We start from the raw sequence: 14,299 nt of genomic DNA on the forward strand, positions 1-14,299 counted from the left end.
GGGTCACAGGTAGCTGTGGGCATTCTGGGTATACATGCCCCGTGACCTGGTATAGATGCCATTAGTCCCTTGATTCACAAGGGTAATTTTAAATCTACCGGTTTTCCAGCTTGGCGCTAGTAAATCCTAATGTTAAGACCTCAGGTTTGTTAGTTATGAAAAATACAAATTAGTTACAAATTTGGTATTTTTAAACCAGTAGGTCTTATTGCTACACAGAACCAACTGCAATCCAAGTTAATGGATTATATTTCATAAATTGATAGTTTCAAGGTTCAGAGGTCATTCATGGATGGCAAAAGCAAAGGACAGTCTTAATGGGGAACAGATTACAAGTGACAAAGGTGTCAGTTCTCATTTTATTGCTTAATTAATACCATAACAGTATTTTTATTCGTGTACTATTTTAACTTTGGTTGATGAAGCATTAAGGCTTTGTCCTAAATAAAGATTCCTTTTAGTATTTGAATAACAGGAGGCTTTAAATTGAACAATTGGATAGAATAGCCTGATAGACTGTTGGAAGAAGTAAAATATGCTAAGTTTTTTTTTTTTTTTTGTCACAATAGATTTTTTATATTCTCTGTTATGTAGAACTTAGAATTAGAATAAGGATGTAAAAGTTTGTTTGCAACTAATGTGGAATTTGAACAATATCCTAGTGTGTTATGGACTGTGCACAGCAAGGAAAGTAAATACTACAGCTGACCTCCAATATTCGAGGGGATGGGGACCACAGCCCCTGTGAATAGCTAATCTGCGAATGCTCGACACCCCTCTGAAACATTTTAAACTGCCTATTTTGATAGTTCAAACACCTAAAACCCCCTTCTAAAAATGTGTACCTGCCTATTTTAATAGTTTTGTCATGAAAAATGCAGTCATGAAAATAAGAAAATATATTAAATAGTGAATATTTCTCTATGAGAAGTTCTGCAAATAGGCAAATTTTCTGCAAATAATGATGATACAGGAGACCTTGTCCTCCACACAAATAGCTAAAATCCACAAATACTTGAAATCACTAAAAATGCATGGAACTGCCTATTTGATAGTTATATATTTATAAAAAAAAAAAAATGAAAATGCTTATACCCGAGTTTTTTTAGTTTTATCACAAAAAGTGCATTTAGTAAAAAAATTTTGTGAAAATACAGTAATTTGTGAATATTTCCCAGTGAAAAATACTGAATAGGCAAATTTTCCACGGGTAATTGGTATATACGGTTTGTAGAAAAATCCCCAAATCGTGAGTCTGCAAAAGTGGGATTTAGCTATACGTTCCACAGGAAAATCTTCAAATAGGCAAAGGTGCAAATCCAGAGCCACATATGAGGGGGTGGGGGTGTCACCTGTAAATATATTTAGCAGATGTGGGGTTAACAAGAGAAAGGTAAGTGGGAAAGGATCATGTAGACTGAATATTAGTGGATAAAGAATAAGCAAGATTAGGACCAGTTGACTGTATGGGGAATTTGGCAACTGTTTGTCAGCCAGACACACTTGTATTGTAGACTCCCTTAGTCTGAATAGTGTTAGATGAAATGAATAAGGAGGATGAATTGGTGTGGAGCAACCAGTCTTAACAGCAGTGTCTAAGGAATTATCAGGATAAAGTTTAGTGGCAGATTAGCAGTCAGTGTGACCGCTAGTAGCTGTTGAATTATGGAGATAGGAAATTAAAAACTTTTGAGAAAAGGGTTCAGATTGAAACCTATACCTCGAAATTTAATTAGAAAGTGAACAAGACAGAAGAAAACTCGGTTCACATTCCTACCTACTGAATCATTGTAGGTTCCATAAGCAAAATTAAGAGATGGATATTGCTATCTACAAATTCACTTCATTCTTATTGTGATTCAGAACTCGTCTTTATTCGTCATGAATGCTTTTTTAAACTGATTTTGGCTTGTGAACCAAGTTGTTACAAATATTTGTGGTAGTCCAGTTGTTTGTGTATGGCATACCCTTGAAATTATGGATATTTTCACTATTCTATATTTGTGAATTGAATGCTTTAATTTTGGTGTTCATGAGTACTGTTGGTTTTCAGAGGAATAATTTTTTTTTTTTTAAATAAAAAGATGTTAAAGCTCAAGCTCTAGGTACTATGTAGTATCTGCAACCTTATATTTTGGCAAAAGTATTTTCAAACCAACATGAAATGTTTTCTGTAGTTTTGGTAGTTAAGTATTCTCAAAGAGAAAAAACCTCTCGTCACTCAGCAAATCTCTGTTGCTTGCAGGACTCGTCTTAATGACAAGAGAATCCTTACAACTTTGAGCGTGTTGTTAGGCATGGACGTAGGAGCAGCGCCAATGGATGATGACGACGACGACGAAGATTCTGAGCAATCTCCGCCACCTAAAAAAGCATCTCCTCCTCCGCCTAAGAAAGAGGAAAAAATGGAAGTTGACAAAACACCAGAACAACTCAAGGTAAAAGTGTTTGTTATACATATTGACCCTAGGAGTCTACATGATCTCAACATTTTCAGAATTAACCCATACTGGACAGATGTGATCATATGAGGAACTATTAACAGGTTTTGAGAATGCTGGACTAACTCAAATGAGTGTTAATGTTAGGCACTGTAGGGTTGGATGAATTTGGGGGGAAAGTTGTTCATATTACTTCCATGGGCCGTAAATGCCTTTTGGCAGCTCTAGTAACTCAGTAGAGGACAGTGTATTTTGAAATTGGATGGGTGAATGTACTGCCCATCCCTATCCCAGGTCATCTTTTTATGTATTTGCTCATAAATAAACCCAGGGGTTGCTGTTGGTTTTAGTTCTTATCTATTATGGTAGTATTTCAGGGGAAATAGTAAAAAAAAAAAAGCAAAGGAATGTAAGGAAAAACATACATATATCTTCAAAAGGTACTGCATCTCCTCAGCTCAGTATTTATTATAACTGTTTTACAATCAGTGTACTCAGAATTTGTTACTGATTTTAGTTCTTATCTGTTGTTATATTGTGTGAGCTGTAATTATGATTTTCACAGAAGTGATTTACCAAACAACTATATAGGTGAAAGCTTCCTTACCAGGCAGTTGAAACTTCAAATTTTGGCAGCGGTGATGCCATCATTAGTGTAGGTGAACAGTGCCCGCCATCTTTCAGGAACACCTGGCGCTGCTGAGCAAACAACCAACAATTTGTTTTCGGCCGGCTACTGGTTAACATCGGTGGTTCCTGCTGCAGTCTTATTTCATCGCTTTTGTGTTATCTATATTTTTGGTGAAGTATTCTTTTGGTGGTTGATTTATTAGCTTTCATTTAGCTTTTCAGTTAGCTAAATTAGCTTAGTGTTAATTATGTTGGACTCTAGTTAAAGGGGGCAAGAGTGCAATAAAGAATTGACTTGCAGTGAATGTCAGGGTTGGGATGATCCAATGTGGGAAACTTTTGTCAAGAAATTGAATAGTGCCCAGTGCCAATGCAAGTGTTGTTCCTGAGGAGGTGGCTGTCCATCCCCCCAGTACTCCCAGACAAAGGCCAGTCCTGCTCCCCTGCACCCGGAAGATGTACTAGAGGTCGAAGGGAGATGGGTGGGTTTTGCCCACGGGCAGTCATCGACTCCGTTGAACCTGTTGACTCGAGGGTTTCGACTAAGCACCATTGGAAAGGCATTGATGTGAGTGAAGTGGAGTTTTCGTGGGAGTCGGAAGTGTCGTCGCCGGACAAGAAGCAACGTCATAGATGTCTAGTGGTTTCTCATCCTCTCAAGAGGCATGCTTCTTTTGCAGATTGTTTGACTCCTCCAGTTAGAAGCATAAGGAGCCAGTAAGGAGTCCACATCCATCCTGCAGTTTTGTGCCTGACCCTTTTGTTTAAGGATCACATCAGGCATCAGGAGAGAGTCAAGGTCATGCTGATGACAGATTCTGGCTCCAAGGTGCTCGGATCATCAGACTCGCTCCAGCGCTGTTGACTCTCCCAGGTGCTCGTTGACAGGAGTCTCTTCTTATTCACCTCCTCCTGTGCAAACCTCACCATTCAGTCAATCTGACTGAATCGTGAATCATTTGACTTCTACAGCTTTTAACGTCTATACCCTTTGCGCCAAAGATGATAGATCATTAGGACCATTTAGGCAGCAGCTTCAAGAATTAATGGGTTTTCTCAAGAAAGCTACTGCTCCCTGGGGGGAAGATATTGTTCTGTCGCCTGTGTCGTTAGAACAAGAGGAACCAGAGCAGGATATTCAAACCTTCTGAAGTATTTTCTACTGAATTATTTAGATTTCTTCGAATCAGCTCCCCCCTCCTCTCCACTCAAGAGTTTTGTAATGGACAGGAAGACAGTCGAGAGTGGATTGCCGAAGTTTGTGCTATCACAGTCCGCAAAAAAGGTGTTGGAGGTGAACAAGTGGTTGGCTACCAAACCAGAGTTAGGGAAGGCATCTTTTGCCTATCCACTATCAAAACTTCTCACTAAGAAGTACTGCTTTTACACAAGTGTAAAGGTTTTTTCCCTGGGAGTTTCTGCCTCTTCCTCCCGATGAGATGCCTCTGGTCTGGCAGACGCTAATAGAAAATCAGCTTTTGCTGTGGCGAAAGTGATGTTTTTGACACTGGACTTTTGACTATCTTGTTAAGAATTTGTTTAGAGGCATGAAAGTCATTATTGAGGAATCCCAGTCTTCATGTGAAGAATTCGCGTCGGACTGGTTGGGTGCCTTGTCCGGCAGTGAGAGATGGCTCAGGAGAATTAGCTTCCCTTTTCACAAGGGGGATTCTCAAGAAGAGGGAATTGTGGTGCTGCTTTTCCTCCAGGGGAGTAATGACCCAGAAATGTACTTTGCTCTTCCCACCCCTGAAGTCACACCTTTTTCCAGGTGATTTTGGATCTCAAAAAAGAATTCAACGAAAGATCTCCTGAATCAGTCTACAAGGTGCCTGAAGGAGAGACCACCTACAGGAGCTAAGTCGTCTCCATTACAGAAGCACCCCTTTCAGGGAGGCAAGATGAAGCTGCAGACATGACCCTAGTCCAACTTTTGTGCCCCAGCTAAGTCAACCAAGAAGGCATCCTTCAAGTTGACATCTAAGTAATCCAGAAGTCCTTCACACACCAGTAGGAGTGAGACCTGGGAAGAGTGGGGCCAGAGAGGAGCAGAACCGTGGGTAGTACAAGTGCTTCGGGAAGGTTACTCAAGCCTCTTCCAAGAAGAACCCCGTTGTCCAGTGTTCCCATTGCATTGACAGCATACTTTGAGGGATCAGGAGAGCCTTGGCTATAAGCAAAGAAGTGGAGGCTCTGATCAGGAAGCAAGCAATAGAGGAGGTAAAGAACTTTTAAACCTGAAAGGGTTTACAACAGACTTTTTGACGTCCCAAAGGCTTTGGGGAGCGGAGGCCCATTCTAGACATCAATGCTTTGAACCTTTGTGTTTTGAAGACAAAATTTCACATGGAAACAAGTCATTCTGTTATATCAGCTTTCCAGCCAGATGACTGGATGATGACCCTCAACATGGAAAATACCTACTCCCATGTCCCTAGTCACCAGTCGTCCATGAAATTTTTGAGGTTCATCTTCAAAGGAAAAATTGAGGATTCCTTATTTGATGATGATTCATGACTAGTTCAGTCCAAGAGTTCTTAGTTCATCCATCTTGCTTAGCCCTGGAGTGGATGAATTTACTAGGGACTTCAGCATCGGTGGAGTCGTTCATAACATTAGGCCATCTCCACATTAGACCTCTCCAGTACTTCCTGAAGGCAAGCTTGAATCGGAAGGATCAACCAAGACTTGTTTTTTCAATTACAGAGGAAATAAAACTAGATCTATGGCTATGGTGGTGGCTGTCGCTGGAGAAGCTTCAAGAAGGGATTTCTCTTGTAACTCTGAACCCTGACCTAGAGTTTTTCTCTGATACATCAGACAATGACTGGGGAGCACTTTTAGGAGGGAAGAGAGTATCAGGGATCTGGACAGACCAACAGAAGGCCCTCCACATAAACGTGAAGGAATTGGAGGTGATCTTCCCAGGACTTCAGGCCTTCGCACTGTTAGTCGCAGGGAGAAACTTGGTGATTTATGTAGACAACACCACGGCTCTGTCATATGTCCACAAATAGATTGTGACTCATTCGTTTTCTCTCAAGGTGGCCAAGGATCTTCTACTTTGGGCGAACCGTGACAAAGGCAAGTTTTTTCCGTGCTTAATTCAAGATAAGATGAATGTCTTAGTAGACTAACTGAGTCGCTTCAACCAAGTTCTCCTTACGGAATAGGCTCTGAATGCGAGAGTTTGCCAAGATCTTTGGAGGTTACAGGGGCAAACCATCCATAGATCTCACCTGTTCCAGGTCTGCAAGCTTGGAGAACAGATGTGGTGCTCCTGGAATTGACAGGACTCGATGTTTATGCCTTTCCTCCCTTCAGACTCACAAGAGAGGTCATCAACAAGTTTGTCGCATCAGGATGTGTTAATGACTTGTGGCACCATTCTGGCCCAGGAAAGATTGGTTCCCAGATCTTCTCACTCTGCCTGTGAACTTCCCCAGACTTCTTCCACAAAGTCTATATCTACTCGAACAATCCCACTTTAAGAGGTAGTATCAAGGGTTATTCACTCTTGGCCTGATAGGCTCAGACTGTCAGGAATCCTGTCAGAGAAGGGATTTTCTGCAGAGTGGCAGAAGCTATTGCAAGATGTAAAAGCTGCTTCTTGCAAGTGGAGTATTTTCTGAAGCTGGTGCCGACAGAGTCATATCTTCTTCTTCATCCTCTATTGCACAAATAGTGGAATTTTTGCTATTTTTTGAGAGAAGAAGAAACTGGCTACTCTCATAAAGGGCTGTAGATCTATGCTTTCCTTGGTATTTAAGCATAGATGACTTAACCTTTCGACCAATCAGGATATCAGTGACCTAATCAATTCCTTTGAAACATCGAAAGTGGAAAAGTTTGGGGATGTCAATTGGAACCTTGACATTGTCTTGCAATGTTGTTTGCTTTTTTAAAAACTTATGAAGAAGACACTATTTTTAGTGGCATTGACAACAGCTAATATGGTGAGGGAGATTCATGACACCTGCAAGGAGGTGAGTTTCACTTAAAACAATGCAGTGTACTCTCATGTAGGATACTTTCTTTTAAAGAACGAAGACACATTGAAGCCTTGGTCTCGTTCTTTTATAATTGAAAACCTCTTGGACATATTGGGACCAGAGGAGGAGGAGAGACTGTTTTGTCTATTAAGAGCTATTGGGTATTATTTTCATAGGACTGAGAAAAGAAGAACATCGAATCGTCTTTGGTGTTTGGAGAGACCCTACCATCCACTCTCCAAGAATGCTCTTTCAGTTTTTCTAAAGTCCACTCACAAGTTTGAGAGGTCCTCCCTGTCCTTAAGGTGAAAGCACACAAAATTTGAGTAGTAGTGACCTTTGCTTTTCAGCACAATAAGTCTGTCTTCCATCCTTCAAGCCACATTTTGGAAATCGAAGTTAGTGTTTGCTTCACACTATCTGAAAGACACAGAATCAACTTTTGAAAAAAACTGTCTTAATGTGGGGCCATTATCTGTAGGTGGCATGGTGTTGGAAGAGGAAGCATTGGGGGGACTTCTTTCCTTCTGCCTCTTTGCCTTGTGTATTTCGAGGGTTGTCAATCTTTGGGAAGCCTGGGGGTACGATGTACTCAAAGTACCCTCTAGTTTTTTTGGGTTGGGTTGTGTGGTTTTAAATTTAGTGTAGGTGATGGTATTTTGGTTTGTTGTCTGGTCTTTGCCCAGGGCAAGGACAAATTGTATGTCTTATGTTAATCATCGGAGAATTGCCATGGTTACAAAATCCCACAAGAAGTACGGACAAACCTGGCCATTACTGCCACGTCTCCTACAGGTGATGAGAGCGCCGACCAGAGGCATTAATTTATTTAAGGGTATCAGCCGGGGGGCCTGGGTTATCATAAGCTATCATAATGAAAGTTACAGTGCTGATTTATATTGTTTTAATTAATGTGTACACAAAATATTTATGGGAGCAAAAATGTATTTTTTGTGAGTTTGTTTTTAGATACTTTTTTTTTTTTTCCTCCAAATTTTGAAAACACTATCCACCATTATTTATCAATCAATTTCAGATATTCAAAAACCAAATCAAAGATTATATCACAAAGAAAAATTGCATAAATAGAATTGTCAAGTTAGGTTTTGTTTACTATGAAAAAATAAAATAATAAATAGCACCAAAAACCCCCACAAATTACATAAAGTATTATAGAAAATACAATTAAAAATGAAAAATTACCATGCAAAATTATTCCCAAATAATTACTGAATATTATGCTATTTGAAGTATTCAAAACCATTTATAAATCACTTGTTTATGGAGATTTGAATGTAGAAAACTAATGTTTTGAGAAAAACCCAATCAAAATTTCTCTTACTGTCACACTCAAAGGTGTCTTGAAAAGCTTAGCTGGCACCTGGTCCCCTCCCCTCTAATATACTAAAATATATAAAATAAAGTCTAGCTGGTTCTGAACTTTTGTCAACAATTTCAAACACGAGCTAGTTACACTAGCTTTTGTAGGGAGAGTCATTATTGCATCTTATTATTATTATTATTTTTTTTTATCAATTTCATCTTATCATAAAATGCAATTTTTGTGACAAAACTATTAACAAACCCAGTTTAAAAATTTTTAGTGGGTTTTTCTTGAGTCTTAACTGACAAAATAGGCTGTTTTAGCGTTTTTATAGGGGTTCCAACTATTCGCTTGTTTTAACTATTTGGGGGGGGGGGTGTCTGGTACGCATCCCTCACGAATAGGGGGGGACCACTGTATTTGCTAATATTACGTGAACTTGCTTCCCTTGTACAACCAAACTCAGTCAATTGTTGGTCATATGCTCGGCAGCATATGACCAAAAGTGGGCAGGAAAATTTGATTTTTCGACTGCCAGTTAAGGAAACTTTCAGCTATGTAATTGTTTGGTAAGTATATGTGAAACTTTATTTTATGAAAATATTTTACAAATTCAAATGAGATAAATTATAATAAAAAGTATAACTTGGTAAAATTAGCAAATTTTTACAAATGTCTGGGAAAAGAGGCCCTCGCACAGGGTTGTAAATATTTACTCTCAATTTCCTAAGGAAGGTACATAAAAATTGTTAATTTATTTTTCTTACACCATGTGCATTTGCGTATCTTCCTCTTTCTTTTTTTTTTTTTTTTTTTTTTTTTTTTTTTTTTTTTTTTGGCCAACCTTGAAGTTTGCCTAGTCTGAGGGTGTGCTTGATATAGTATACGTATTCAGCCCATCTTGTAAGGGTTAATTCTCAGACCACCACAAATATGGTTTTTCTGTGTTAGAAGACTGACATTTTAATAGCAGTTCATTACGGTAGTTGGTAAAGTATTGACAGTAATAGATAACAAACTGCTTTATTTCATGATTTTTCAGGCTCTTCAGTGTAAGGAAAAAGGAAATGCTGCTTACAAGTCCAAAGATTTTCCTACTGCGTTGAATCACTATGATGAAGCAATCAAGTTGGATCCTACTGATATGACTTTCATCAGTAACAAATCTGGTAAGTTGTCCCAGTTTGCTTTAAGGGCAAGTAAGTCAATAAGTTATGGTTTTCATTATTTAATAATTTACAGCAATGTACTGCACATAGTGCATACTAAAAGCTGCATCCCTTAGGTAGTTGTTCTCTTGTCTGCAGTAATGTTACCTTACAGTTGGGTGTAACCATGTGAGCTAGCTTAATTTAGTGAATTTTTGTAAACTTAGGTCATAATTTTTCCTTGTACCAGTTGGCTGTGCTCTGATGAGTATGACCATAGTGCATTTTAGGTGAGATAGGTCCCAGTACAGGCAGCCCTGGTTATTGGCGGGGCTTCCGTTCTCAGCTGGGTGCTAAGTGAAAACTGCCAGTAACCAAAACTTGGTGATTTATGGTGCTTGGGGCGCCGAGTTTTGGTTACTGGGGCTGTTGTTGGATATATTATGGTGCCATAACTTATTACCAGCACCTTATGGTGCCATATCTCTATTATCAGCACCTTATGGCGCCGATAACTGAAACTCAGCCCGTTTTGATGCCATAAATCATCAATTTTCAAGCCCCATAAAACTGGATCACCATTAACCAAGACCACCGATAGCCGGGGACTGCCTGTGTTTTGTGTCATCCATAACTGCTTGTAATGGTTCTCATGTGTACAGAAAAGGATCCACATTGTATTTTGGAGATTTAGTGTGACTCCTGTCATCCATGTAACTTTGACTGCCGTGAATTGCTGGCTGATGGATTACAACCTGGTCTTTCCTTTATTTTAAGGTTCAGCTCCTTACAGGCTAAAGTTTATTGGTGAACTTTGATTGAGGAAATCACTGAGAATCATTCTGCCTTTCAGTTCTGAATATCTTTCACATTCCCTTAAGAAAGCTTGAATTGCTGGTTTGTGGTAGGGCGACAGACATTTACTAGGTGTAATCTTCCTATGATGAAGTCCATTTTCACCATTTTTAGAGAAGTTACTTAAAATGCGAGGTTCATGCACGAGATGAGCATAGGATATGACTGCCTGGGATTTTTTCTGCCTGTTCTTGCCAAACCAGCATAAATGTAAATATTTTAGGAGCCATGGGTGCTTGTTCCAGGCCTGTAGGTTCTCAATGATGCCAGTTTTCTGTCATGTGAATGCCAAATATTAAGAGGGTGTTTCTAAAGTCCTTTGAGTAGGACCTACATCTACACTTAGCTTACACTATACCGTCTGATAAAAGTTAAAGAGGTATACCACATTTAAAGATCTCTCCAGTCATCTATTTTCTGCTAACCATCTTGGCTTCACATAGCTGACCCTTTGGATCCTTTCATTTTTCAAAGAGTTTGGTGAAATGCCTACTTTCATGTACACCAGGGCAGTCATTTATTTGCAGCGGGGGCACATCTTCCCTCTCCAAGTCACAAGTCTCCCTACTGCCCAAGGCCTTGCAACATTCAATCTCGGTGCCAGCAGTCATCTTTTTTTCCAGCTTATGCTTCCAGGAAATCTTTTTAGATGAAGGGTTCATATCTTGTCCCAGACAAGGAGGATTGTTATTAGCCAAATTGCCAGTTATAGGATGAAGGCACATACGGGGTTGTTCTTCCTTACAGCTCTTTGCAGCGTGCCATTTGCCCTTAGGTGCAACTGTTTTTGTTCATTTTACTGTACCACCTTTCATATTCTTGTGCTTCTATCTTACTCTCCACCCTCTTCTAACATTTGATTCATAGTACAACTGAGTTTTTTCTCCTTTTACACCTTTTAAACCTTTTATGTACTGTCAATTTCCATTTCAGCACTGAATGACTTCATAGGTCCCAGTGCTTGGCCTTTGGCCAAAATTCTATATTCAATTCAACTGACAATATAGAACCCAGGGTTATTGATGTCTTGTGCAATGGTATAGCCTTCCTTTTCTGAAGGCAAGTTCCCTTATGTTGCTTTGAATGCACAAAATAGTTAATTGAGGAAGTATGAAGAGTTGCTGTTTCAGATGAGTAAGTTCTTCATTTAACCTCTTCCAAGTTGAAGATAGGAGTGTCATTAAGAGAGTTTTTTTCATGATGCCTATTTAGTCGTTTTGCATCCTCTGCCTCTGCCTGTCAGAGGCATCAAAAGGTTTCACACGAGCTTTGACTCATTGGTGACAGTTGATATCCATGTCTACTGTCCTCAATTATACTAGTTGGTCATGGGGTTCCGTTCCCAACGGCGTGACGATGACTAAAAATCGGCAAAAATAGTGCCGATCCCTGTTTATTGCCACTGTTAAGTGGCGATTGGTGCCAAAAACTCAGTCATCATGGCTAGACAAGTGCCATAAAACCAGATCTCCAATAACCGGGGGACTGCAACTGTGCACTAACTGTATATGCAAGCAATATCACTGGGTACAGTAAGTAAAAAATGTATTAAAAACATTAATATTTTAAATCCTAGTGTATTATAGTAATTTGTTTTTGCAAATGGATACTGTTGGCATAACAGCATAACTGGGGACAGCAGGTCGCGCTTGAATATTTTTCTAGCATAGCCTGTCCAATATGCTACAATCATCCAATCTACCGAACCTGTTCACGTTCCTCTTCCAGTATAATCCAGCTTAATAGCATAAAAACAACGCAACTTGACTTACAACCCACAAACTGCAACCTAACACAGAGAGCTCGCATCTAAGCACATAACTACACGACTTGCTGGTTCATCTTGCTTTTGTTTACATTTTTCCCCCTCCTGCGCCATCATCTTGCAGTCTTGACATCACAACACAAGTGGTTTCACTTCGAAATATAATTATTGGTTTGTGGTGAAACATCTTATAAAATTGAACGTGTGGTTTTTTATACATTTTATAAATAAATACCACCCACATTTCACCAATGCAGAAAAATAAAAATAAAATGATACTGACTAAACTTTAAACTGATATATAATCAATACATACAATTTGATGGCCTGCCTGACAAGTCTTGCCACATCATACCCAAGGAATATTCCAATTTCACACTCCTGTAGTAGCCTTGGAATTGGGCACATTTTTACTCAGGTGCAAGATACATGTGAACTGCCTGCTTAGTAGGACTCTGGATGTAAAATGGGGATGCTATGGTATAGGTGAATTGTGTACTGTGAACATATGCGATATGAGTAAGGACTGTAATGTGTGATCTTTATGTTTATTGATGTCTGCCAGGCAGTGGCTCTAAAGGCCATGCAAAGTACAACCTTGTTCCATGTTTGCTATACAAGATTCTTAGATTTGAGAATAAACAAATATTGTATCAGATGTTATGCTCTCAGGAGTTTCTTTTATTCTTTTACCTGTAAAGTGATGTGTAATAATAATCAACTTCAATTTCAGCTGTTTATTTTGAAATGAAGAACTATGACGAATGTATAAAAGTTTGTCAAGAAGCTGTTGATGTTGGTCGTGAAAATAGAGCTGATTTCAAGTTAATTGCAAGAGTCCTCACCAGAATTGGTAATTGTTATAGGGCCAAAAAGGTAAGGACTAAGACTGTTTGTGTTTTTGTGTGTATGTTTGTGTGTGCGCATTTTTAAGTAAAGGTCATTAAGAAATTACGTACACCTGTTCTTAGTTTTGTATTTGGATGGGTAATAGTGAGATAAAAATTGGGGGAGGGGAGACAAATTGCTTGAAAGTGTATGAGAAAAGTAAAGTTATATGTTTGAATGAAAGCACGGCTGTGGAATGGCTGGGGAGGAAGGAAAAGAGCCCTTCTTAGTAACTACTTGCAGTACCTCTTGAGTTGCAAGATGCTAAAATTTAAGGAACCAAGCTGATAGGTACACAAGAATAAGGAATTGGTATAGGTTCCCATTAGGCATGTATCTGACAAAATGGCTCGCCACCCCCTTAGGTACTCGTAGTAGTTTATGGCTGAGCTGCCCTAGAATAAAAGTTTTTTTTATCTCTGTTGTATTCTTGGTCAACAAAAATTCCCTGACTCTGCAATTTGGTAAAACGCAGTGACATGAAAAGGCCTCTAGAGTCGGGCCACCCGATACTTAGGATATGTTTATTAACCCTTAAACGCCGACTGGAGGTATTTTACGTCAACATTTTTTGTCTCGGGTGCCGACTGGACGTATTTTACGTCGACATACAAAAGTTTTTTTAAACATTCGCGGAAAAATACTTTTAGGCCTTCCAGCCGAAAACTCTTGAATCACGTGCCTTGGGGGATGCTGTGAGTTCACGGATCAAGGGGTTGTTTTGTTTACAATCGTTATGCAGGCGCGCAAGCGCGAATTTCTTTCTTGACGCACTAAAAAGTATCTGTGACACATCTCGGAAATTATTTCGTCACTTTGACATAATTTTTGTACCATTTTAAATTAGCCGTTACATGGAGAATTATATATGAAAATGTGCGCATTTTTATGTAGAATACAACAAAAAAATACTCTTGATTGTAGCTTTTATCAGTTTTGAGATATTTTCATATAAATAACGATAAGTGCCAAAATTTCAACCTTCGGTCAACTTTGACTCTACCGAAATGGTCGAAAAACGCAATTGTAAGCTAAAACGCTTATATTCTAGTAATATTCAATCATTTACCTTCATTTTGCAATAAATTGGAAGTCTCTAGCACAATATTTCGATTTATGGTGAATTTATGAAAAAAATAACATTTTCTTTACGTCCGCGCGGTAACTTTCCGAAAAAATCATACGTGCGATTGTGGTAATGTTTGCACCATTTTAAATTAGCCGTTACATAAAGTTTTATATATGAAAATGTGTGC

The 14,299-nt window shown here is 39.0% G+C and overlaps 1 protein-coding gene across 1 annotated transcript in view; it reads left to right on the forward strand.

Moving 5' to 3' along the window:
- Positions 1-14,299, forward strand: part of LOC135213201 (stress-induced-phosphoprotein 1-like) — a gene marked incomplete at both ends in the record, with an annotated part of 54,799 nt that overhangs the window by 23,173 nt on the left and 17,327 nt on the right. The window contains 3 exon segments of the mRNA XM_064247174.1: positions 2,246-2,438; positions 9,430-9,556; positions 12,889-13,031. Coding sequence (XP_064103244.1) covers positions 2,246-2,438; positions 9,430-9,556; positions 12,889-13,031 — 463 coding nt within the window.

Source organism: Macrobrachium nipponense, chromosome 42, assembly GCF_015104395.2.
Source record: "Macrobrachium nipponense isolate FS-2020 chromosome 42, ASM1510439v2, whole genome shotgun sequence".
In the NCBI taxonomy this organism is placed as follows: domain Eukaryota; kingdom Metazoa; phylum Arthropoda; class Malacostraca; order Decapoda; family Palaemonidae; genus Macrobrachium; species Macrobrachium nipponense.